This window comes from Ixodes scapularis, unplaced genomic scaffold (assembly GCF_016920785.2).
Source record: "Ixodes scapularis isolate PalLabHiFi unplaced genomic scaffold, ASM1692078v2 PGA_scaffold3__209_contigs__length_174095766, whole genome shotgun sequence".
Classification (NCBI taxonomy): Eukaryota; Metazoa; Arthropoda; class Arachnida; order Ixodida; family Ixodidae; genus Ixodes; species Ixodes scapularis.
The window spans coordinates 55,791,321-55,816,981 of NW_024609868.1; the positions used below are offsets into that span (position 1 = coordinate 55,791,321).

General features: G+C 46.3%; 1 protein-coding gene across 2 annotated transcripts in view; it reads left to right on the plus strand.

Annotated features, from left to right (window-relative positions):
• Nucleotides 1–24,785, plus strand: part of LOC8052749 (protein spaetzle 3) — a 71,057-nt gene extending 46,272 nt beyond the window's left edge. The window contains exons 2-6 of one of the 2 annotated variants that reach the window (XM_040212938.2): nucleotides 19,355–19,479; nucleotides 22,533–22,589; nucleotides 23,159–23,338; nucleotides 23,718–23,843; nucleotides 23,913–24,785. In XM_040212938.2, the coding sequence (XP_040068872.1) occupies nucleotides 19,355–19,479; nucleotides 22,533–22,589; nucleotides 23,159–23,338; nucleotides 23,718–23,843; nucleotides 23,913–24,081 (657 nt within the window). In that variant the 3' untranslated portion in view covers nucleotides 24,082–24,785. The remainder of the gene's footprint in view (nucleotides 1–19,354; nucleotides 19,480–22,532; nucleotides 22,590–23,158; nucleotides 23,339–23,717; nucleotides 23,844–23,912) is intronic. The other variant, XM_040212937.2, reaches the window with a different exon arrangement.
• The last annotated feature ends 876 nt before the right edge of the window (nucleotides 24,786–25,661 follow it).

Below are 25,661 nucleotides of genomic sequence, written 5' to 3' on the forward strand. Positions count from 1 at the left end.
CATTTTAGCCTAGCGCTTGAGTTACTACGGCAACTGTAGCTACTACACCTGTAGCTTCTAAAAATGGCATGGAATCACTCATCTGGAACGAAGCCCCCGCGCATGCGGAAGCGTCTTGGGATTAATTTAATGAACGCACCAGAGACGGTTCGCTCCGTGCTGCCAACCAAGGCGATAAAAATACAATCTCCTGGGTTGCTCGTTACTTTTTGGCACTACCCGTAGAGTGGCGATTATCCTATCCAATGGTGCAAAGTTGCTTGACGGGATTGAGAACTTTGTATGGCAGAGGTTTTAGCTTATTATATTCCTCAAACTAATCAGCTAGGAAAGACAATGTAGGTTTGGCTTTGTATACTCCTCTAATAAGTACGTTAAGGAAGAAATAATAGGTTTAGTAGCTTCTGTTACATAAATTCCTTAATTGAACAAACTAGCGCAGGTATGCATGCCCATGTTCCTTCGTCCTTATATGTCTTCTCAGTTAACATAAATCGCAATAAACTTTTTATTCTTTTTTTAAATACACATATTAGTAAAGTAAGAACAAAAATTCTTCGGAAGTAAGAGCATATATTATTGTACCTAAATACATTTTGAAATAAATATTTCGACATGTACCAGAAGTGCATTTAAGCACTATACGTAATAACTGTAATCATATGAAGAAGTGTTGTTGTCTATGAAAGCCCTCCGTGTTTTTATTCTTTCTATTTTAAGTAATTATATCTTAAATACATTTTTTTCTTTTAGCTTAATTTTTAGAGCCCTACCCCGAGGAAAAAATCAACAGCTGATATTTCGGGAAACTGGACGGTGCTCACCGCTTACGCAATTTTAAAAGCTGTATCCCTATTGACGCTTTCAGCACTATTTAAGAGAGCCGTCACATGCTCCACTTCCCATATATCACCGACAACCGTTCCACGGAAATTGGATATGATGGTTATACATATATCAGTGTTGGTGACACTAACACTGTGGCCTATAGTATAAAGTCATTAACCTGTTGCGTGTCCACACTGATGGAGAACGCGTTAACGAGGAAACTAAAACGTGACGGCACTTGGTCTCAGTCTTTAACCAACAGATAGCTTCCGCACACAGGCACCCTTCGCAATGCGGTCTCCGTCATTCCCATCGGGTGTGACTTCATTGATCGTCCAGAAAACAACGAGATGACCGATACTGGTTATGTCTTCCCAGAGAATCAAAAAAAAAAAAAAAAGAAGGGTAATGCCTACCTTCCTTTGCTTCATGATAGGTTGTGCATCGTTCGTGTGTGTACGATATACGATCTGATAAATTGGTGAGTGTCACAATTTATTTTCTTTCGCCGCTCGAACCAGAATTTAGAACTACTTTGACTGGTTCTGATGTATCGCTGTTACTCCACGGCCACCAATTCAATACTGCCAACCGTGACAGGTGAATGAAACCTTGCGTTGAATAACTGTAGCTGTATCTTAGACCCCATTTATTGAGTAACCTTTACTTACTTTCGTTGGGCACTCACGGCTTAATATGAGACCGCCATCGTTCCCCGGGCTCATTTTGATTCCAGTACTCTAAGAAATGTTGAGGGATCCTAATGAGCATATGCTGGACTACGGTGTTTTTGTTAAAGGGCGTTAGAAACGGTCAAGAAAAACAAATAGACGCACGATTATTGGCATACGTTCCTAATCCAGGTCGATATGCCTTCGAGGTTTCGCTAGGCCGGTTGAATGCTGCAGGGGGGGAACTTGGTAAATGAAGTACGATAGCTACCTCGGGCCTGTTTGCTGGTGAATGCGAGTACCCTTGCCGGGTGTTAAAATAGGCGCATGGGCTGGTACGGTTCTGTTAGGGGAAAGTACCAAGCTTTTCAGCCGATTTCTCTCATCAGACGTAAACTTTGCCGGTCATTTTTTTAAATTTTTTTTTATTTCTCGTTTAACGCGACCTTTTCCAGAAATAACTTTACATGTCGCTCCTAAATTACAGGAATTCGATACGTTTCACTTATACTTAAAACCTGTTCACCCTCTTTCTCCGCGCAAGATCGGCGTTGAATAATCGAATCAGGCAGTCATTTGACTGTAACAGTAGGCACTTTTAGTTTCTTGTCCCCACGGAGCCACTCCCATGACCACAAAAACTACCTTGCGGCTATTTAAACGGCCGTGAGAAACACCCGCATTCACGAGCAAACCGGCTCTAGGGCCATTAATACGCACGACACACTAGTAGTGATTACGTGACCCATGCCGGTGCAATGCCCGTCCCATACTGAAACCGCCAGGGGCGGGAGAGGGGGTGAATTCAGAGGACCTCTGGGGAGCACGAGGTATCGTTCGAGGTGCTCCAAGCTGCGGTTTGGAGACACACGCAAAGCCCTGCCCCCCCCTCCAATTGTATGTGTTTACGCTAATCTTGGGATCTCTGGACAAAAAGCATCTTTCGGTGTCATCGTTCGCGATGCATCCTGTACAACTCATTGAGAGACGTTGCACGCATTGTGCGGGCAAGTGGATGCGAGGTTTTATTATTTTTAGATCATCGTCGCATTTCTGATAACCCTAGACACTGTATTGTCGCCACAGGAGCATCATGTGTCATAAAAGATGTGTTGCACATTATAGGCGTTTCCACTGTTTACAATCACCGTCTAGTCACACAGCAATGAACGAGCCCTCATGCACTTTTATGGATAGGTGTGTACATACTAGAACAGCCTTTCCTCTTCCCCTCATGACACCTCTCCCCCCCCCCCCTCCCCCCAGCCCCCTCTGTCTTCCCAACCAACACACTAAATTCGCATTGCAACTTTTCATCTAAAGCGTGCCCACATATACTTTCGTAAAACGAATAGATAAAAATAAACTAACGCCAATTCTACAGAAACGAGAAAGGTATGGAGGGCAATACACACGAAACAGGCCAGTGCCGTGTGTGTTGTGTGTTTATATAGGTATACATTTCGTTTTTGCATTTTGTAATACAGTTACCAACGCACTCCACCATCCAAACGCTAATTTTGTTAGTCTTTCTGGGTCATTGCTAATTCTGAAGATTCATATCATATATACCTCCACATTTGCAAAAAAACAATTTCTTTTTTTTTTTCCTTTTTAGCGGCATCTCGTTGATTAGTAATCCCAAAACTATTTAAAAAAACACAAAACGAAAAAAAAAAAACTGCCTGGATAGAACGTGGGCATGATACGATTGCTTTAATTCTCGCAGCTGTAACAGTCACGCATTCTTTTCAAAATCAGGCGAAACCCGTAACGGTAACCCGTCCCCAAAGTGGGAATCACCAACCAGCAGCAAGAACGGGCCATTGTTTCTGTCTTCGAATGACACACGCAGAACGGCGCGCCGAAGCAATAGCACCACCTAAAAAGGCAAGGCCTGCCCATGACGTCACTTTTGGTGGACCCACCCCCGAGAGGCAAACACGTTCGAGCTTTACGAGAGTCGTCGCAAAGCGGTACACACGCGTCCATCTTGGCGTCACCGCGTTCTAACGTCGTCGCGCTCGTTGTGAGATGCTGCAAGACGCGTTGGCGGCGACGCTGACGCGAGCTAGGCGGCGTTACCGGCGCTGCGTCGATTCGCCAGCGATGACGTTTAAGAAAGGAAAATGCGCAGGCCTTATTTTCTAGCTGGGCCGAGGAAGGCCTTTCTCCTCCGCGCATTCTCCGTCCGCGAGTGCGGCGGGCCACCGAGTGACGACGACGCCGTCGGGGGGCCCCCGGGGGCCTAGCGTGCCGACGGTGAGCCGCGCGGGACCACACTCGACGTTTTTGGGCACGCACGGCGCCAGCTGCGGCCGTCCCGAACAAAGGAGCCCCCGCTCGTGACCCGTCCCTCGGATGGGGGGACCCGCACTGGCGACGGTCATCGAGCCCAAGGCAGCCCCCCTTTCGACGGCCATGTCGGCCACGTGTGCTTCAACGGCATGCGGCTGGAGGTCTGATCAGCGAGGGCGCCTTCCTGGAAACAAGTGTCCAAACAACGGGAGGCCTCAATAGGCGATTTTCTGTACCCACACCATTACGCGATGGACCTGCGCTAAAGTTCGCGGTGGTTCGGGCGTACAGAACGCTAGGCCCGCTTCTTCAGACGGGGCAACTTTTCCAGCAATTTCGAGGTTGCTGGCGGGTCGTTCCCTAGCTTTCCCTAGATCGACACGAATTGCTGAGATCGGGTCCGGCTCGAAAGGGACGAGCAACTCGAACAACTCGGAGACGTTTGAAGCGGCAGCAGCCAATCAGGGACGCGATATTTTCACGTGACACCCCTGTGGCTGATGATGACAGCTGAAGATTTGGTTCTGGTTTGAAATGAATCGTTTTTGAAAATGAACCTTTTCAGAAAGATGAGTTATTATTCTCAACGGCATTCGGAGATATAAAAACACGTTTTCAGCGGGTAGCAGAGCGTGTAAATAGTGCGAGAAAAATCAAATTGAATGATGATGATGGCAAGTCGTAGCAATTCATTTGCTGCGTGTGTACGCGGGCGGCCCGTGTTGCTGGTGTTGCGACGTCTAGTTGCTGGGCGAAATCACCCCGTCTGAAGCGGGCCTTAGGAAGCAGTTTTCTTTTTCGTGTGCAACGAGCTTTACATGTTGTCGCTATACGCGCTTTGTACCATCTCGTTAATGGAATAGTGTAACATAAAAAAAGGTATAGGCACATACTTTGTCATGTACGCGTTACCCTAAAAGATACCTAAATACCGTTACTCGTTACTACCTCAAAAATCAACTAAATACTTTGCTCTTCACCGATTCTCAAGAGGAACGAACGCGTTACGTTACCTAAAAGTAGCGAGTTACTTTGACGGCCAAATACACAACTGCTTTTGTTTTATGGTTTATTATTTTATTTTCAGCAGTCGTCGCACTTATGCAGTAGCTTCCTCTCAAGGTTTCCGTCGGCTATGTTTCCCCGCTTCCTTAAGAATACATATCCAACGACCCTGAGGAGTCGTTCTACTCACGCGCACGAAGGCGCGTTGTGCTTCAGGAGGAGCTGGTGGGATTCCTCTCTCTTTCTCTTTTTGTTCTCTCTGCTTCTAAAGTTCCAAGTTGACAATGGGTTCTGTACTTTCCCGTGTTGGCAACCTCTGGGTTTACATTCGGTCCGTACAGGATTTTAGAAAGGTTCAACCAGAGTACCTTGTTGTGTTCGCCGGGTGAAGTACTTTCCCAGCTGCAGACTTCGACTGACGTGTTCAGCGATAAACGTCGTTATACTGTCATAATGTTTAGCTGTTTTTCGGGTTGTTCACCTGCCTTTGTCGCAATAGACGCATACTCAGGTTAGAATTAAAACCAGGCTGTTTGAACGGTGTTGTACACGCTGTTCCTCAAAAGCAACGAAATACCGTTATTTGTTACTTGGCCTTAAAGATAACCAATTACGTTACTCGTTCATTTTCTAGAAGAAAGTAACTAGAGACGTTTCCCGTTAAAAAAAAAGTAACTCGGTAGAAGTAACTAGTTACTAGTAACGCGTCACGTAGATCTCTGCATATACCTGTTCAGCCCTATTGCTGATACTGCGGTGGAAGCTGCACGCTCGCCGCACCAAACAACCGCCTTCATTTCATCAGCCCAGCTTGCTTTCTGCGTGGGGGCGGGAGCGAGCGTGATCATGTGGCGAAACATACGTTTATGACTGGTCGAACGAGCACGTATACCTCCTCGTTGGTGGAGGCCATAGCCTCCACCGGACTGCCAGCTTAATAGTGTACGGAGTTTAGGCGCATGCAGCTTAAATGAAACGTAGGTTGATACACTTCCTAAACGCCGTCAGATCCATGCATGTGTGCGTGTGTGTGTGTGTGTGGGTGGGTGGGGGGGGAGTAGTTTCGCTGCCGCTGAGCGTTGACTACTGGTTTCCTCGAGTGCGGGAGCCAATGGTGCGAATTTCTAATTATGCTTTTGCATGGTGTTCTTCGGGCCATGGGGAGATTCTCTTATAACTAATGGGCCATGTTCCAAAGCGCGCCACCGTCGATTGATCACCAGCGCCACCGGGGCCAAATGAGGCAACAGTGGGAAGGCAAAAATCGACAGCGCCACCGGCACACGCTTGCTAGACGCCGTTTTTGTTAGGAACTCGGAGCGTTTTCAGCTGTTTTCAAAATGTATCCAACGCCAAATTTATTAATGTGTATGTATGTGTTTGTGACTGTTTGTTTGTGTAGCATTAGGTAGTTTTAGTAGATATTTTCCTTGATGGGTTGAGAAAACCTAAAACGGAAACTTTGAGAAAAAAAAAATGAACGTCCAAATATTACGGCCCAATTTTAATGAAGCCAACTGGGCAAGGGCATTTTTGTTCGAGGTCTGTGCGCGCTTCGAACGCACAAAGGCGGAAATTCTGTCGAGTTCGCCTTCTCCACAAAAGTGAAACTAAAAGCGCCCCCCGTCTTCCTCACCGTCAATAGCTTTTACTCTTTATAACCCTTTTTTGCCAAGTGGACTCTACCGCGTGAATAGATGACCTCATTTTGGGGATCAGCTTGTTTCCTCTCCCCCCGTTGTTGTCCTGAAGATAACTGTGGTGTCTGAGGAACATGTGTTTCGTGTGTTTCGATGGTGTCGGACGTAGTTGCCTGTCGCAAGGTGATGATCGCTCTTGTCGATTCGATGTGCTGTTCTTTTACAGCGAAGCTGTATATGGCTCGCTGGTTGTATTTCCGAAATTTTTTCGAGTCGTCCTCACAAAAGAAAAAGAAAAAAAAAAAGAAAGAAAGCCTTCAGCGATTGAAGCGAAGAGTGCATATCACGCATACACCATACAGCACAGCATTCGTTTCAATGAAGAACAAGCAGAAAACAAGAATCCGAACCAGATAATAGATAATATGGCGCTTATCGTAGGAAACGTAGCACTAACCGCATACGTTTCCTTTTAAATATTACTGTTTCGCAAGCCGCAGTGGCGGCGGGAGCTTGCAACGTGGGGAGTGGCGTCACTAGAGCGTTTGGTATTATAACCCCCCCCCCCCCCCCCCCCCTTTGCTGTTTACAAAACATGAACTGCCGCCTGCGTCCCAATCGACTTCCGGTCGCTTCGTCTTTGCAAGCCTGTCGTGCTTGCTTATGTCACTAGTGCTAGAAAGCACTATAGTGACATCTTCTTTGTTCTCTTGGCGTTCACCTGGAGAATTGGTAACGTTTCATTGACATTTCAAATAGCAGTGTTGAGGTGGGGTTTGTTCATTATTTTTATGAACCGGAAGTTCTCTGCGATGTAAAAGATTGGAGAGCATCCTGGTGGCGTTTGCCATGAAAAGGGTATATATAAAAGGTCTTGGTAGAGTGCATTTACTGTTCTTTGGTCAATCATTTGGTAAAATGTAGTGGGCAATCGTTGCAATCGATACCGCAGCTTCGCTGGCCAACCTCCTTCGGAGCGTGGATTGGAGCCCCGACTTTTTTGTCTGACTGGGAGAATGAAAGCGTCATTAAGCGTTAAATGTTATTTATTTTGTTTAAACTGCGGCCTTATTGTCCCCTCACTTTTCTTAGAGACTCTCCGTCGTCCACACTTTTTGTTTTTATTTCAGCGCTTCAAGACGAACCTCAACGACCTAAGGCTTTTTTTATCAGTTGTGCTCTCGTTCTCTGCTTGGAAGTAGGCGAGCAGGAATTAGTGCACGCGCTCCTACAACGGGCAGTCTACTTTCTCGCCAAGTAAACGAACCTGTGGAGCGAAAGCTCGCGCTGCAGAGCCCGAAGATCATTCCGCCCGTTTCGATATGGATGATAGATTGATTTTTAGTAAAACACGAAAATGTAAGAAAGAAGTCGTTCACTGACTGGCTGCTTGCAGGTGGGTAGAGGAGAATACGAACCCTACTACATGGGGAGAAGGCGAGGGGGAAATTCGTGCTGCTTGCGGGTTTGTTGTCAAAACTGAAAATGGACGCGCGCGCAGCAACTTTCACTTTTCTTAAGAAAAACGTTTTTTTTTTTTTTTGTTGTTGCTGCTCGTACACTTAGAATCACAGTGATTTATGTTCACGCGAAGCCTCACGTACGTACGCACAAACCCAAACTTCAAGTTGAGAGAGGGATAGGAAATAAATTATGGATGTGAAGAGAGTGGAACTTCAAGTTGATCTTGAAGTCGAATATTTTTACGTCATTTTTGGGTGTTTGCAAGGGGTTGTGAAACGATATTTGATTGAAATACTTCTCACCCAAGCCTAATGACGACACTAGTATGAAGTGAACCAAGTATGCTCGCACGCAACACCACTGGCCCGAAGCATTTTTGTAGCGGTGTAACTGGATAAATGCGGACTGTTCTGTGTGTCCCTCCGCAAGGTTTGGTGATGAAGTCACGGGTATTACCTCTTGGTGACGATGGTTGAATGCGGCTCATATATTGGACTCGAGCACTACGTAACACATGACTTGGGGGATCGTAATAACTAAAGTAACTTGATCTTAGGAAACTAGCGCCATTGACTTCCCTGTCTGCTAGCCGGACACATACAGATACTAACATACAGACTGCCAAACCTCGCAAGGTGATTAGCCGAGCGAGCTCGGCTGTTATGGCCCATTTCGATCCATTCAAATCTTTAAAGTTACGAGAGGGTCATTCTGAACCAGCCGCATCGAGATCGCTATCGAGCATCGTCGTAGTGAAAGCGTTCCTCGCCAATACATCTTTGGCACTGTGCTCGTAATCAACATATCAATCATGTTTATGTCCAGATCTCTTATAACGGTGATATTGTTTCTTGCGTAATTCAAGACGGGAAGATTCTTTTTCAACGCGGCCAAACACTGACGCCGCATGCGGTGGTGGTGCGAAGATGAGTGCTTGTTTCGCCTGTGTGGGGATAACAAAATCTCGGTATTCAAGAAATGTCTTTATAATGTCCGAGTCCCACTAGGGCGACAAACAGAAACAGCCGAAACCGACATGTCTCAAACGCGTGCAGCATATGCGCGAAAGAATCTTTGGCAGGCCCATGCTCTCTCGGTGCTCGTGAAGCAAGCACGGGTGATTGCAAGCCTGCCAAAAGTACCTGCGCGTGCGCGCTGCGTGCACGTGTTTGATCGTTGTCGTCGTGGGCTATTTATGTTTGTCGCTCTAGTGTAACTCGGGCATTAAGCAACCTGTCACCGGGATTTTGAATCGGCTCATTATGAATGAAGAGGCCAAGGAGAAACTGCTTATTCCATGAATCAAAATGGTGGCCAAAGGGGGCCAGTTACTTTAGTACAACAACCAAAAACTCGATTAACATTCGGCTATGTTTGTTTCAAATCGCTGCAATGGCGGCAATAGTCAGTTAGGAGTTTGGCGCGTATCCTGTGCTTTAACAACCCCGGACGAATATTGGCGGCATATTATTGCCCCCAAATCATGTGGTCGCTTGTGTTGGCTGCGAGTTCAGGGGTGAACGCTGCTCGTTTAGTTTCATTTCTTTTTCTGTAACTACGATTGCGTATTAAAAAAAAAAAAACGACAACTAGAAATAGCAGAGAGGAAAGGGACGAGCTCAAGAAGTTTTAACATCTTCGAAACAAAAGACCGAGGAAAAAAAAGGAAATAAAGAGACGACACACATAGATAAACTAATGCTTGTTGTGTAGTCTATGAGCGTCAAGGATTAACTAAGTGGAATGTACTGAAACTAGCAAACCTTGTTGTTCTCACCCTTTAAAAGAGTGTGTTTGTGGATTTGGAAGAGCACCGTATACTGACACGTGCGCTCTCGTAATCATGACTGCGTGTTAAGTCGCACTGCTCATACGAGTACGTCGTTCAAAAGCAGACTTGTGCTTTATCTTAAATACATTACTCAAGATACTGTATTTGAAACACTTTTGGTAGTACCTTGTTGTCTTGCAAATACATTTCGTGTGAAGTATTTGATACTTTATCTTAATTACAGTTATCACTATCTTGCACTCTGTATCTCAAATACATTTTTTAACCTTGCAAAAAGAAAAATCGTCGGCAGAACAATCTACGGAACTAGGGATAGTCAGACTCCAGGGAAAAGCTGAACCGATTACAAACTTGGAGCTAAGAGACCGAACAGAGAAGATGCCAACAATGCCAACAAAAGACGGAGAGCTCCAAGTACGCCCTCTTTTGTGTGCTCTCTTGTCAGATTTTTTGTTTCAAGTTGTCTTTGAATGGCACGCTACCCTTGGAGCTAGCAAAGTACTGGTGACATCATCGGGATTTTACAACTTTAGTCTTTAGCTAGAGTGGTCCCGTCAGCGGAAGATTGTGACGCCAATGCTCGGTACGTTCACAATAAACCAGTTCGGAAATCGCCGATTCAGGGGGTTCTGCTATGAAAATGCGAAATCACGTTTTCAAGTGAGCGTAGACACTTCCTCGGTGAAGGAAGCTAGATCCTGCCGGCTTTATTGAACTGCAGTGACCTAGATAGGGCTTGCGTAAAGCACCCTGTGTGCCCTATTGTGGTTTAACTTTTATTCCCAAGCTCGTTCAAAAGTGTTTCTTTCATCTCCTTCCGAATGCGCGCATTGTCTCATTCTTAGAATTTTTATACCACGTTTTCCGCTTGGTGGAGCCAGCTATTTATAAACTGATAGATTCTCATTCCGGAATCTTGACCTCAATGTGTCAAGTATTGTTTGAACTGATGCGGAAAGGAGTAAGGAAACGGGGATTGGAAGTGCTTTATTAAACACTCTCTTGCATTACTTGCGTGTCCCTCTTGACCTTCATAATATTTTTTGACAGTTTGAAGATATAGGCGCTCCTCCACGCTCTTAGCCAAGGAGACGAATTACTCGCTCTTGGTCGTTGATCAGCGACAGAGGCTGCTGTCCTCAAGCCGATGTTTCTCCTGTGCGTGCACGTTTGTCGTTCACTCTCGTACTCATCAACAAGTCAGGCTGCCTTATCAATTTCTAGTTGGTCTGTTAGGGATTTGCAATACGGGACCTTGTGTCAAGTGCCCCAAATCGCGTCGAGGCATGTTGCGAACTTATTGCGGAATCCGTCATGAGCCGAGCCTGCCGCCAAACTGAAGCACGCCAGTTGCCATGCCTACGATTACGCGAGTCCTCCTTGTTCCTAAAATCTTTCGGTACCCATTCTGTTGCGTGCCCCGAAATATTCCAAAGTACATTTCGAATGCAGCATCTATATATCTCTTTTTGAAAGTCAAAGTTGACAGCAGAATACAATGTTCAGCGAAGTCAGCGCAACTAGAGCGCCCCCTTGAATTTTTTTTTATTCTTATATTACCAGCGCGCAGCCTACTTGTCAAGTATCTTCGAACGTAATTCATTTACTTTTTAAGCGTTTGTACTCTATTCACAATAGTTCGCAGTAAAAGTAACCTGAATACTTTTCTAAATACATTTTCAAATGTGTATTTAGTATTTCATCTTAAATTCTTTTGTCGACTATTTAGCACCACTGTGCAAAAGACGCGGTGCTCGCAGCAGATAGGATGACTGAATTATGTGTGGATACGCCTCATGCCTGTTCGAACATGTTTGCTTCATCTACATATGTATGCTTCGACATAGCCTCCTCTATACTCACAAAGCCTGGCAGTTCGACGACGGAGCCATAGAGTGCCCGGCCGCAGATTTGGAGCGCGAGGATCTGGTAGCACAGAGCATCAAAGAGCCATTTCTTGGGGAACTTGGACGTCAGCGCACAGCTTTTTCAGCGGCGAGGACCCGAAATTTCACACTTGTTCGCTCGGAAGAAGTGTGTTTCGGCGTCTCGCCGCAGCGGGGCGCCAGGGACGTGGCTATCCTGTCCCTTTCCATTTCGGCGGCCGCTTCTCGTGGCGATCTGCCAGGCTTCGTCAGTATATAGGAGGCCATGGCTTCGACCAACATGTGACATGGACCGTCCACACAAGGAAGAAACACGCCTCACAGAGTGTCTGCAAACTTTCTCTTGTACTATGTATAGCCAACCGGCAACGGCCAGGCGGCGCCAGCTGCGTGACAGCGCACGGTTATACCCTGTCTCGTTGTAACTTGGCAAATGGTGAACGATAAGCCCCACATTGCGTGCCGAAGGCTTCGAAATACGCGACGTATACGAACGCAACGCACACATATTGGAGCATGACGCAGCGAAAAGCCTGATAGTTCTCCGGAGTTGAGGCGCGCTTCAAAGATACGCAGTCACGTTCCGATTGGCCCGCCAGGCCCGTAGCTTCCGCTCTACTGGCACGTTACGCGATCACGGCTTCCTGGGATACCCAGTATTTCTTGCTTCAGACACTAGGCTAAGCGGCGCCACCAGAGTAAAAGCTCACGTTTGAACAATGCAGCCGCCACTCCCAGGAGTACCCAATATGTCTTGTTTCAGTTGGTAGATGGCGCCAAACCAAACAGCATTGCAGGTTGCCTATATTAGCAGCGTCACCGCGGCTTTAAAGATCCCAGTTTGACAGTCATAAAAGCACTGGTTCGAATTCCCACCTAACACGGAGGCAACGAAACTTCATTTCCTGGCTAACGAAATTCCCATACAAGCAATGAGGTGTTTGACTTTGGTCAATGCTATTCAGTAAAGTAAAACAGCTAATCGCAATAGCCACATTACATTTTCAAATCGAAAATGAGATCCCTGCTAAAACGCTCGTTTTCTTTTTTTTTTCTTTTTTGCAACGCTTACAACAATTAATCCTGATAGTGACAATCTGATAAAGTAGCGTATTTTTTTCCACGTTTATCAGAAGCGGGAGCGAGTGTCCGCTCCTCCTCGCTCGCTATCGAGAGACCCCGAGCGAATTTTAATTGTTCACCGAAGATCGCGTAAATACATTTCACCTCAAACAAATGTATCGCGACCTTTCCGTTATATACGCTTCACGTTACAGTTACAAGATATTCCTATTTTTTTTTGTCATCATTTTCACGAATTCTATTAGCTATTATAATAAAATTAATCGGAACAAAACAGATTCACTTTTGCCCAAGTCATCAATCCGACACGTACTTTACAAAAAAAAAAAACGCTTTGTTTCACACTAAGTCCTAGCGTAGCCGACACTACATTCCAATGTAGCCAATCAAGCAACACCAAAATTGCATGGTCATGGCGCTCGTCGTGTTTGTGCATTTGCTATCATCGGTCATTCCATTCGCGTACAGTGGATGCGCCGGGATCTTGCTCTTTTTTCTGCGCGTGACTGGTTTAAGCGGTGATAGTCGACGCACAAAGACGACGAGCGCAGTGACTGTGCACTTTTGGCGCTGCTTGATTGGCTACGTATGATTGTAGAGTCCGATGCTCTCGTACTTTGTATGAGGCGGTGCATAAGAAAGACCAAAGGAAAAGCGCAGTTATACCGTGTCAGGAAAGTCTCGAAAAACTAAATGCCGATTATGGGCGAAATGGGTCGGACGAACAAAGGGAACTATACTTCGTTTCAGCTTTGGTCCGAGCGCGGCCGATGTTATGAGCCAAAGGGCCAATCAGAGAGCGCAAAAAGCGCAGCGTCATGGCGTGCTCTGCTCTTGATAGGACTAGCCGGCGGAGGAGCACGCACAGAGACACGGCGAATACCGGCTGGTCCTATCAACTGCAGAAAGCACGCCATGACGTTTCGCTTTCTGCGCTGTTTGATTGGCCCTTCTGCTCGTAACATCGGCCGCGCTCGGACCGAAGCTGAAACGAAGTATAGCACTCCCTAGCGGACGCCTGATAATCAATAGACCTATTGCTAAATTTCCCAAGCATCAGGGAGAATGCAGGGACTGGTGTTCCACGCGCCACACGCGCACGCCTTCCCCGTATAAAAGATTTGAAGTTAATAACCAATATAAAGCATCGATGAGCGCGCGTGCAAGATGCAATTTATTGTAGGCATTTGCTTTAGAAAAGTTACTACTGTTGAGGTCAGCACGTGCGGTGCGTGGTACACCAACCCCTGCATTCTCCTTGATGCTTGGGTAATTTAGCAATAGGTTTATTAAAATCAACCCAGCTACCGGCTCTCTGACAGTTTCTACTCTGCCGTCGCAATGGGACCCTCGCTAAGCAACCACCGAAGTTCGAAGGACACTGATACAGGTAGTGGAAATGTGCTCAGGATTTGACCGGTTATTTCTAATCCGCGGCTTAAGTGTTAGTTACGCCGCACCTACACACCGGCAAGCCTCTGTCAGGTTGTGGCAAATATCTGCAGAAATTTGGACCCACCATTTCAAAATTCTCGGGCCCTCACTTTACGTGGTGTTGAGTCGCCGAGAGTAGGTGAGAACGATTAATGCTGCATCATTTGGGAATCACCAACCGAGAACAATATCAGTATTTGAACGCAGTAAAAATAAGAAAAAAAAAAAAACATGACCATGATATAGAAACAAGAAAATGAGAACAACTTACAAATAAAGCGTTAGAAACATATGTAGACGAAAATAGCATAGCGGTTAAGTTGGAATTATTAGCGCGTATAAGTTGCAGCTCTCGGTTTAGGTCGGAAGGGCTACCGTACTTGTTTTTATTTATACTAAAATTAATCTAGTAACAATACAAGCCTCGCATGCACGCCAGATGAGATGCAGCTGGGTAATTAGGGTTGATTTTGGCACCCCATATCGAGGAATCTCTTGAACACATAGAATTTTTCGTCGAACATAAAACGCGTTATACTGCCTCTGTGGGTCTGAGCGCTTTGGTCGGCTGTGACGAAATATAACGTTTCTGTTCGTAAAGGGCTACATCGTAGACTCCCCTAAGATCATCGACAAAGATTTCCGTAATAATTACGTGTCTTTACCTTTAACTCTTCCGAGGCAGACGCTTTTTGGAGTACGCTCGCTTATTTCGCTGCAAAAACATACCCGAAAAAAAAAAAAAAATCCGCGCCACTGCGTTTTGTTATTTACTAGTTTTCTTCACTTATATAACGAAGTCGGGTATTTCTCAAGTATGAAATGCAAACAAGACATTTACGAACAGCGACGTTGCGAAGGCCACGACCTCGTTGTGAAACTGACGACATCCTCCGCCTTATCGCATCATGAGTCCTCGTTGCGGGAGGTACGGCGGTCGACCTTTGAGCTCCTGCGCTGTCTGGCTTCGTGTTCGCCCCCCTCCCCCTCCCCCCCCCCCCCCCTCCCTTGATTTTCGGCGCTGTTTCGCGCTTTGGTGTCATCTACGCCTTTGCACTTGACTAAAACCACAGGGATTTCCGGCATTGCTGTAATCTGCCGGCCTTTTTGGTTGGCGTCCACGTGTTGACGCATTGACAAGCGGCGCGTCTTTTCGCAACAAGCAAGTTTTTGGTACTTTGTTCGTGCGTCATGAATCGTTCTAAAGCTCTATAGTACAGCTGACATAGATTGATCTCCCCCTCCCCCCTCCCCCCCCCCCCCCACACACACATATACATAATTTCAAAAATCACAATACAAACACGCATACATGACCATGTAGAGATAATACTTAGGAAAACGTCACGGTACCGATATAAGAAAAAAAAATGTTCCCACTCAAAACAAAATAAAGCCATAAAAGTTGTTTTTTCCCGGCAATCTTGGGTTTTCCTTATTCAGGGAGCTCCTATTCGGGGTTTTTCGCTTTTCCCCCATTATGATAAAACCAGACCGGGGGTTCATTTTCGCGGTTTATCGATTCTTACCGAAAACTCGGAAGACTACAAGCTATGACTTTTGAGTAAAGTTAGTTCTAAAACTTTTGGCATTTGGTCCGGACAGCTAGCGCTGCGTTTGGGCAAAGACTGAACGTTCGGCGACGCGTTATTTATCTTTGCGGGGAAGAAGAAAAAGAAAAAATTATTTCTTGAACATAATGGTAGGGCGCAAACGAGCTAGGGATGATCAGTATTTCAGTATTTCTTTTCGGAGACAAGATGTATATACACGGCGCGCAGAGAAGTATGTGTCGGCACCCCCGACATAACCAAAAGCTATAAAAATTAGTTTATTGTTTTGTGAGTCTGTCGACCACAACAGTTTACTCTAGCGATCATTCCGTTTCCATGTATAGTTCACTGGACACGTTGCAAAGTGCTCCATGCTACGGATATAAATTTGACTTGCAACCAACGCACGCTATGTAGTGTATACAACGCTGTCAAAGCTGCTGGAACGAGCGTGAGGCATGATTTAGCAACCCACTTGCTCGCTCTCTCCAGGTCAAGTTACATGCTCGCTCGCGCCAGCAGCTTTCACAAGGTTCAGTTAAGCATAAACGAAGAAAATAATCCCTGAAGGGGAACAAGGCGGAAAAGGAAACAGCTAGGTAACCGGTGGGCGACTGAAAAAAATCCGCCTGGTCCTGGTATCGAACCAGGGACTTCTCCATTTCCAGTGTGGAGCGCTCTACCGACTCAGCTAACCAGGAGTTAGGTGTCAGCATAGAGCAAAGGGGTTTTATCAGCTGCCACCAGTCTAACACCAACAAGGGTGAACGGCCTGCACTGTTTTAAGGTGTGATGATAGTGCAATGCTCTTGTTTTTCTTTTTACTTAAAGAAACGTGCATACAATATTCGCTTGGAAAGTTTTTCATTTTACACGAGCTTACTGACACTAGTGGGGCCCAAGGATACTCGAACGCAATGCCACTGACCAAAAAACCCTTTTGGTGCGGTGTAATTTCAAGAACAAAAGAGAGCGTTTTCTTTCAATCTCTCCTTCACAAAATCTGATGACGTGGCTTACGTAGATGACATAGTGGCATTTGAATGCGGCTGACAGATTTGACCCGAACATTGCGTGAGCACTCAATGTGAGCTCGTGATAATCAATGGGGCCCGGTATTCACTGAGCGCCATATTTGAGGGCGCTGTTTAGAGCGCATGCTCAAAATGAGCTCACATTAATTGGCTGTAACACTCCGTTTCACCTTAAGTCGTACCGCAGCGAACGCTAGAAGCGTGAGCTCATAGCGTTGGCAGCTGCCCTTAAAGGAGCTGCGCAACGATTTTAATGTTGAAAGAATTGGCATCTTCTACTTTTGACATTGTTCATCTTGTCACAAAGGACAGAAAACACACCTCTTTCGAAATGTTGCGATTCCGCCGCGTAATCGCGAGGCAAAAATTATAATATTTCTCGGTCTGCAACCACAAGCGCCGGCCATGAAAAACACGCGGCGTGACGTCAATGGGGGTCTTGTAGAAAGATAGCAAGTTGTGCAAATACCTGCTCGATAAAAGGTAACTTTTCTATAAATCTTGTTGTTCCAACATAAATATAAATGCGTCAAAAACCTGGTATCATTGACAAAACTTTTATTATACGGAGTTTTAGTGGCGCCATCTATCCTAGGTCCACAAAACCGTCAGCTCTATCTGCTACCGCGAACAGCTGCCAGAGGCCGGAGGGGGAGGGGGACAGAGCCGGACGGGTATGGCCCGACCCGGATGAGACTTTCCTCCTTTCACCATATTGTTCGCGCTGCGGCCGCCAGCACGTGGTCACGCGGTCGCGAGCGGATGGGTTCTCGCTGCACACTGATAGCTCTTGAGAGAGAGCTCCACCCGAACCCCGCGCCACCCCCATTGACGTCACAGCACACGTGACTCAGAAAACGGTGAAGGAGTTGAGAGGTGCCGAAAACCTCAATCTTTGTCCATTTTTAAATAAAAACTAGGGCATGCAGGCAAAAGCGGTTTTTTGTTCTTTACTTCAGAAAGGTCGAGACACCAACTCCCGAATTTAAGTAAAGCACTAAAACTGTTTGTTACACAGCTCCTTTAATGCACGAGAACTTGTGCCACCGATATGTGCCCCGGAGCAAGGAGCTTGCGCTTGTAGCCTTTCCTGCGGTATATCATAAGCTGAAATAGAACATAATATCCGCAACCTTGATGGTGCAAAGTGCACTTTGCAAAAGAACTGCGGAAGCTCGGAATCAGCACGCACTCAGCGTTCGCGCACACAGCTATGGCCGCCAGTGAATACTCCCTATTCGCGGTAAGAAGCCCGCTAGGGGCGCTTCTGTTTACCTCATTATGGGCAGTGCATGTGCCACCCACGTGGGTATGTTTTATTATTTATTGTGCAGAGGAGCTTGGCATCGCACATGCTTGCACCAGTAGAGGAATTTGAAGTATCCTCACTATGGGTTGTGACAAAATTCCACCAGGCGGCGCTACCCAAACTTCTCGCCGCGAATAGCTCGACAAGCATTTGTGTAGTGGCCCGTGTCATTGCCCATGTCCAGTCGCTGCAAATATGCCAATAGCCGAACCATAACAATGCTTAGAACTCAGCACGTGTCCTGAGCTTTGCCAACCCCAGTGCGTGATTATGATCAACATTGGCGGCATATAAGCGGCTCCAGATCACGTGGCCGCTTGTTCTGGCTGCCAGTTGAGGGGTGAACGCTGCTCCTTCTTCTTTAATTTTTTCTGCGACTTCGATTGCGTGTGGTTAAAAACAAACGCTTGTTTTGTAGGTCAATAACGTCGGGGATTCATTTTAAGCGCTATTTGCGCAAAATACAAAAATCGTCGCATCGTCCCTTTTTGTTTATTTATTTTTTATTTATTTATTTATACTGTTAGCCCGAAGGCCGATACAGGGTGGTACAAAATAAAATCAAATGTGGCCGATGTCCTGGCCACTGCACACGCCCGTATACAAAAACACAGGCGTACATACAAAAACACACAGGCATAATATGTAACAAAATGATAAACGACAGTATATTATGACAAACTACCACTGGAGGACGCAAGATAAGCTACCATTTCGTCGTTTACCCCAGTCTCAGGGTAAACGACGAAATGGTTGACTTCCACCAGCTAGCCTGTACTTTGACTCTTTTCTCGTTAAGATAAGCGAGTACGTTATTTTCAAAGCTATTCAATGAGTCCAAGTTCAGGTATGCTTTACAATGTCTGCCTCGCGTGGGAACGCTTTTGTTTCTCTTGGGTGTACAACAAAGAAAATGTGCTAAATAGTGTACAGATTCCATGTCCTTTCTTTAATAATGTAGGGCTTTCAACCTTTGTCAGGAGGCTCGAGCAATTAAATACCGAATAAAAAAGAAACGGGCAGGGCTTTTCATGATAGATCTGTGTATTACTATACTTCTGTATGATCCGCTTTTCCCATACAAGTTTACCTCAGTCCTAGTTTTCGATTCTAAACTTATATCTGCCATTCACGAAGCGTGGCAACATTTCTGAGTGAAACTCTGCAACGATGGCTTCTAAAAAAAAAAAGATAAGAATAAAAAGAACAAAGATTTGTCATTGTAGTTGTCTAACGTTGCAGACATTCCCAGTGCAACAAGAATCAACAATTTCGGGGGTTGAACCCTTTAAATTGCAGAAAACTTATGTCCGCGGTTTACCTCTCAGCTTTTCCAACAAGAGACTGGTGTTTGCAGCTGACGCTGGCGCTGCTGCTGGTCGTGTGCTCGTTGGACCTGAAGGCGGAAATCCTCAAGGGCTACCCGTGCATCCGCAGGCTCAACCAGCTCTACTGCCCGACGCCGGGAAACAGCTACCCAAAGTAAGGACTCCGTGCTCGCTGGATGAACACAGATCGAAACCTCGCTTTATACTGGGCAGTTGAGGTAAGAGGGGCCCTGGGATGCCCGTGATTCTTTCAGATCCATTCCTGTGAACTCAAAGTTAGGATTACTATGTGCAGACATTATATTCAGCCGCCTCGTTGGAAGCATACAGAAGGTCGCCATGCGTGGGCAGAAAGATTTTGAGCAATAGACCGATCTCACCAGCTAGTTTTAGTACGCCACCGCCGTCGCCATGCATTGTAAGATCTGTATAGTCTTTCTGCGCGCGCGACAACCCAGCTGGAGGCCTGCGCGAGCAAAGCACGAGACGGCACGAGCTGTCTCGCGCGCGGGCGCCTACCTCTTCTGAACTACAGTTATGGCGGCGTCACGCCTTCGTGGAACGCTTAGTGAGACAGGATTATCGCTTGTATCCTATGTGGTGAAACATGATATCATTTATGTAGCCGATAAGATCCCTGTCCAGCCGCAGGCGCGTACAGTAATCCGATAGAACTTGCGGCGAATTCCTTATCGATTTCTCGAGCCCCTGACATACGGAGTTAGGTCCCATCTAACACCAGCAAGCTTTATGGACGCGAGTGGATTCCAAGAGACGTTTGGAGGCCTAGTGACCGAAACAATAGAGGGTCCCTAACGCCTGATTACACACCGTGATCTCATTAAAGATTTTTTTTTCTTTTTTTTTTTTTTTTTAATTTTGAAGAGTATTTTGATGCGTAGAAACCTTGATACTTTCGCAAATGTTGTTCGTATTTAACATCAAGAATTACTCGTATTAGAATCTTATGTGCGATTAAAGCCGCCGACTTATGTTTCCTCTGCTCCAATGTTGCAACGTCAGGTTGTGGCAAACGCCTTAAAGGGATGCTGAACCGAAATTCGGATTTCCCAAAATAAGGCCGCAGAAGCGTTGAACGGGACACTACGAACTCCAAAACAACACTCGTACATCGATATCTCAAACGGATGTCCGTACTTTTGGAAAAGAAGAGAGCGATCAAGGCGAGGACTGTGACGTCACGATCCTCGTAGAACAGTTGAAATGAGGGGAAGCGGCCCTGCTTCTCTCCCCTTCGCTTCGGTTCATCTGCCTGAGGAAACGAAGCGAAGCGGAGAGGGAGTCAGTCGTAACGTGCAATGTTCTCATCGGCCTTGTCGGCGTGTGTTCAGTCGCGCACTTCTTTTCCAACAGTTTGGCGAACTGTTAGAGATATCGCTGTATGAGAGATGTTTTGGGGTTTTGCCGCGTCCCGCCTATAGCTCTAGCCTTGTTTTTTGAGATCCAAATTTCGGTTCTGCATCCCTTTAAATTTACGACATTTATGGTGTTGATGTTGGGGTCAGTTTGTCGTAAAGTGATAGTATGACCGCTATTGAGCCATGAAATTGTCCTTTATATATTGTACGCATTTGTATGTAAGAGTGATTTTTGTTTGGAATACATTCGTTTCTCTTCCAGTCCATTAGAACGAGCTGTTCCCTGCAAAGCTGCAGCAGAATGTTTAAGGCCGCCCCTCGTTCACGAAATTTTGCATGTGAACAGTCAGCCCTCGTTTTCCAATGCTTAGAGTTGTCTCCTAAAGCTATAACGGAAGTTGAGATCTAGTAAGGCTGGGGTGTAGCTTGCTTAATATACCAGGACAAGAACGCGTAACAAGGAAGTTCTGTGATCTAGTGCGCATTCCTTGTACAACGGGAATCAATTTGAATGATATGTTATATGTTTGCACTGACGTCAATGAGCCCGCTATGGTCCTTTCACTACCAAGCTGATAAGACTGTGTAAGCTGTTCTTGCACTGCGTGATCACACTTTTGCATACTTACGCGCAGAGAGAGAGAGAGAGACAGAGGGGTGTCAGGCAATAAAGATCAGGCGATTGATTGCACCGGCGAGCACGTAGCTTCCACTGCTCTGCCAAGTTAGCGGTAACGAAGTATAACATGAAGTTAAATCATCCACAATGAGGCATCACGCAGCCTACCTCGCGCGAATCCTTGACATTCCCGATTCCCCCTCTGGGTTTTTTTCGAATGGAACCCTCACATGGCAAAGCAGAGTCACTTTTTGAAGTCTAGAGGGGTCCTTCAGCTTCGCCAACATTCGAATTTCAATTAATATCGCTCAAGTCTGAACTTCAGTCATGTCCGAACAAGATTTTCTCTTAAAGCTAGCTATACTCTACTGAGCCGGAGTCCTTCGAGAGACCGTGGATCGACATTTTACAGAGATATTTGTACATAACTATTTTGCAAGCTGCTTACTCGCTTTACCTAAACCCTTTAAATGCTTCAAATAAAAACAACGTCTAAAAATGCAAGTGGAAGAAGAACGAAAGAAGAGAAAAGAAAGACATTTTTTTGTAGACTCGTAGAGACATATCTTTAGATAAACAAGATGGACACACGTCGAAAGTGGTAAATTTACTTATTGACCTCGCCATTTGCGTTGAATACTAATCATATTGCGGTGGTATATGTGGTGGGTTTTGGGGTTTATGTTTGATTGTCATTACCTTTAGCGTTTACTGCCTGTTGTGCGGATATTTTGGGGATTGACTCACTAAGGTGAGTTGATCTTATACATACTTCTACGAATGCTACCAATTTGCTTAAAAATCCCCAAATGATAAAATAAAGTTAAAAATGACCAAAAAACAAGATGACACCAAGAATATCTTGTTAGCCTGGTCGGCAGCTTTCAAACCGTCAAATATAGGGGAATCTTTTCAAATTTAAGGGTATTTTTCTATGACTTGGAAATCATTCGCAAAATTTACTAAACAAAGGAAGTTTACCTTTCCTACCAAGAGTTTCCCTTTTTATAGGAGATGCATTCTTTCTGGCCTATCAACGTACCGGTTCTTGAGCCGATCCACAAAGTAGCGTTCATTACATGAAGCCCGTGGTAGGTTTGGGTCGTGAGCGAGAAAGGCCAAGCGTCTGACTTTTCGAGGGTTCGAACGAATCGCCCACCACAAGCCCTGAGAGCGTGTGTTGTCGTTCCCATTGCCCTTCACCCACAGAGTCAATTGGACAGGCATTGAGGGTGGCGAAAAGTACAAGGGGAAGCGAGTCAAAAGGTAGGTGCTCCTGCAGGCCAAAGCACGCGCACGCCCGTTTCTGGGATTCTGTCTGCATGGCGTGTGGCGCATGCTCCTCTTCACCGACGGGGTTCCTCTCTGCACGCTCACTCAGCCGGATGCACCGTCGAGACACGCAGGGTTCGACAGACGGCCGACTCTTCCCGCAGACGTGATGCAAACTCTTTGTGTCAGTCCATCGACGTACTCCGTCGCCCACCGAGTCTCAGACAGCCGACACTCGATGCGATGAAGCATTTCGTGTAGCGTCAAAAAGTGCATTGTCACGGTGCTTGCTTGTCGTCTTTGTGCGTTTTCTATCACCGGCTAACCCAATCACGGACAGAATATAAAATCGTAGAGCCACGGTGCATTCATCGTGCGTGATTGGTTTAGCCGATCACGATGAAAGCCGATAACGATGAAAAGAGAGCATAAACGAGAACGCGTTCTGCGTTAGACGTTTTGTTCACGCTTTGCGGGAAGAGCCGGCGGACCGTTGATCCACTGTGGCCAGGACCTGGGGATCGAGTGCCGACCAGTTGACCGACACAGTGTCACCTGCGCAGGGAACGGATCGACATGTTCATCGACGAGAACAAGGCGCTGATCCGGCGTATGTTCGGCGAGTACTCGTCACCCGACGACGACAGCGCTCACAGGGATCACTACGAGACATACGACGGCAAGACTATTCATACCAGGACGGAGAGGTCCAGGTCTACATTTTCAGGGGCGTCGTCAAATAAGTACGTGCCTTTCTCCACTTCCGGTGCCCCGGAAATACTCGAAGTAAAGACACGAAAGATGCGCGTCCTAGCACGACAGATCATATGCTTCACCATGATGATCATGAAATGTGAAGTAAGTTTGACTTAACGCCGAAATAATGCCGCGTTTAACCAACCAAGCTTCACAATGTTTGTCCGATTTGGAAGACAGTGACGGCAGGCGTTTACAACTTTACTAGAGCTTGACGAAATCTCCAATGAGAAGCTTGGTATCAAGTTCCGACATAAACGTCTTAGTTTATTTTATGGACATCATCTGATACTGTAGATTGACAAAAATTGTGTCTTTATTAATGGCTGCTGTGTCTGAGTATAGTCATTTTACAATATCCTTCAGGGTGGACGCCTGTGAGTCCGCCGTGGAGATCGTGACGCCGTACTGGGCGTCCAACAGCGCTGGCAAGATCAGAGCCATCGTCAACACGCAGCATCTACAACAGGCCATCCAGCAGGAAGTCTGCCAGTACGTATCCCTCCGCAGCATATGATTGGAAGTGCTCTAAACATATCTCTTCTGGTATTTTTCGCGCAGGTCCGTGCAGACCAAAAAGTGCAACAATGACTGCAGCTGCGAACAGAAGTACAAGTGGCACCGGTTGCTAGCATACGACCCAGACGACGACTGCAAGGGAATCTTCATGGACTGGTTCCTGTTCCCGTCATGCTGCGTGTGCCGCTGCGCCAACCCCATCAAGAAGTGAAGGACTCGTGTAACCACACCGGGAGAGCGCCACCATCGCTCAAAAAGCGGTTCTCTCCGAGCACAGTGACGTCTGGAGTTGGCCTCAGTGCCAGAGGTGAACTCTCTAACGCGCTCAACGAAGAAGGCTGCAGAGAAACGGCCGGGATAGAGATATAAAACGGTGGCCTAATGTGCGTCGAAGTCCGGTGGGACAAGCACTGAGGCTGGAGCCAGCTGGAGTACTCTCAGCTTCAGCGACCAATCCGCGCCCAAGCCCATCACTGCAGGACTCTTCCGAGCCTCCCTTCGTCTTGTCCATCCCGAATCTCGAGCCCCAAAGGAAACTGTGTCGCGTCGAGCGCGTTGTGTCCAGACACACCGAACGGTGAAGACCTGCTTGACGGTAAAAGTGCCGGTGGCGTCATAGCAAGACCCGTTTTCCACGAGTCTCTCCTTGTTTTGGTTCAGCGTCGAAAGATACTAGGCGACGCTGTTTCGGTAGTATTTATGAAAGAGATGCTGTTATATTAAACACACTGAACTGTGCACGTGAGTCTGCGATCGCGGATTGTGCGAGTGAGTGGTGGACAAAGAAGAAGATCGTTAACCGACGGCATGGAACGTAAGTCCCCTTGTGAAAGACTTTGAAGGGACGTCTCGCAGAGATCATCTTGATGAGTTAAAAGTGTGTTTTGTCCAACAAAGATGGTGTACTTCTCTGAAGAAACGTTTTGGGTGCCGCTTGTTCTAAATGTCAAATGCACAGAGTGTTTGACGCGCCAATACAAACAACTTATCTTGCTGCAGAATCCAGGAACCCACTTTATGGTAAGTTCATGGTGCAAAAACCGCTGATGCCTACTGCAACCGGATTTCGACCTTTGTCGCACAGTGTCGTACAATGCGGAAGACCGTAAGTATGCGGCTCTATGCCGATGGATCTAACTATATTTTTAAGGTTAAACTCTGCAGCTCAATTAAAAACGCAGCATATAATAAAATACATAGACTAGCTCAAAGGTGGTCGCCCATGTATTTTATACATGGACGACCACCTCTGAAGCATCTGAACTGGATGTCTCGTACCGTATGTCCACTACTTTAGCGGCGAAAAGGTTTCGCAAAAAAATGCAGTACTCAAACTCTGTACTCCAGAGAGCTATACAATTACTAGACTTGTCATTTTTATGGTGTCTTTTGCACACGCCACTTTGCAGTATTTTCAGATCTAACGTAACATGACGTAATTTTTGAAGGTTTCTATTGGGCAGGAAATCGAACTATTGGCGACGTGAGCGATCGAAAGCGTCGCTGTGGTCGGCCCACCACAATTGGCCGAATGCTGAGTATGACGTCAGGAACGGATGTTTGATCGACGGAAATAAGAGTAATGCAAGAACTTCAATTTTGACGGTGTTGGCAGTGTTGCTTTGAGAGCGCAATGATTTCAGGCTTCCACCATGCCTATTACAAACACCATCGAACTTGTTGTTCACAAGGTAATGACGTCACGAAAGGTAACCAAACGAGGGCGCCACCGAAACATCTCGCCGCTAATAGGGGGAGTTTTATCGGGCTTGTTGTCCCCACAGCCTGGTG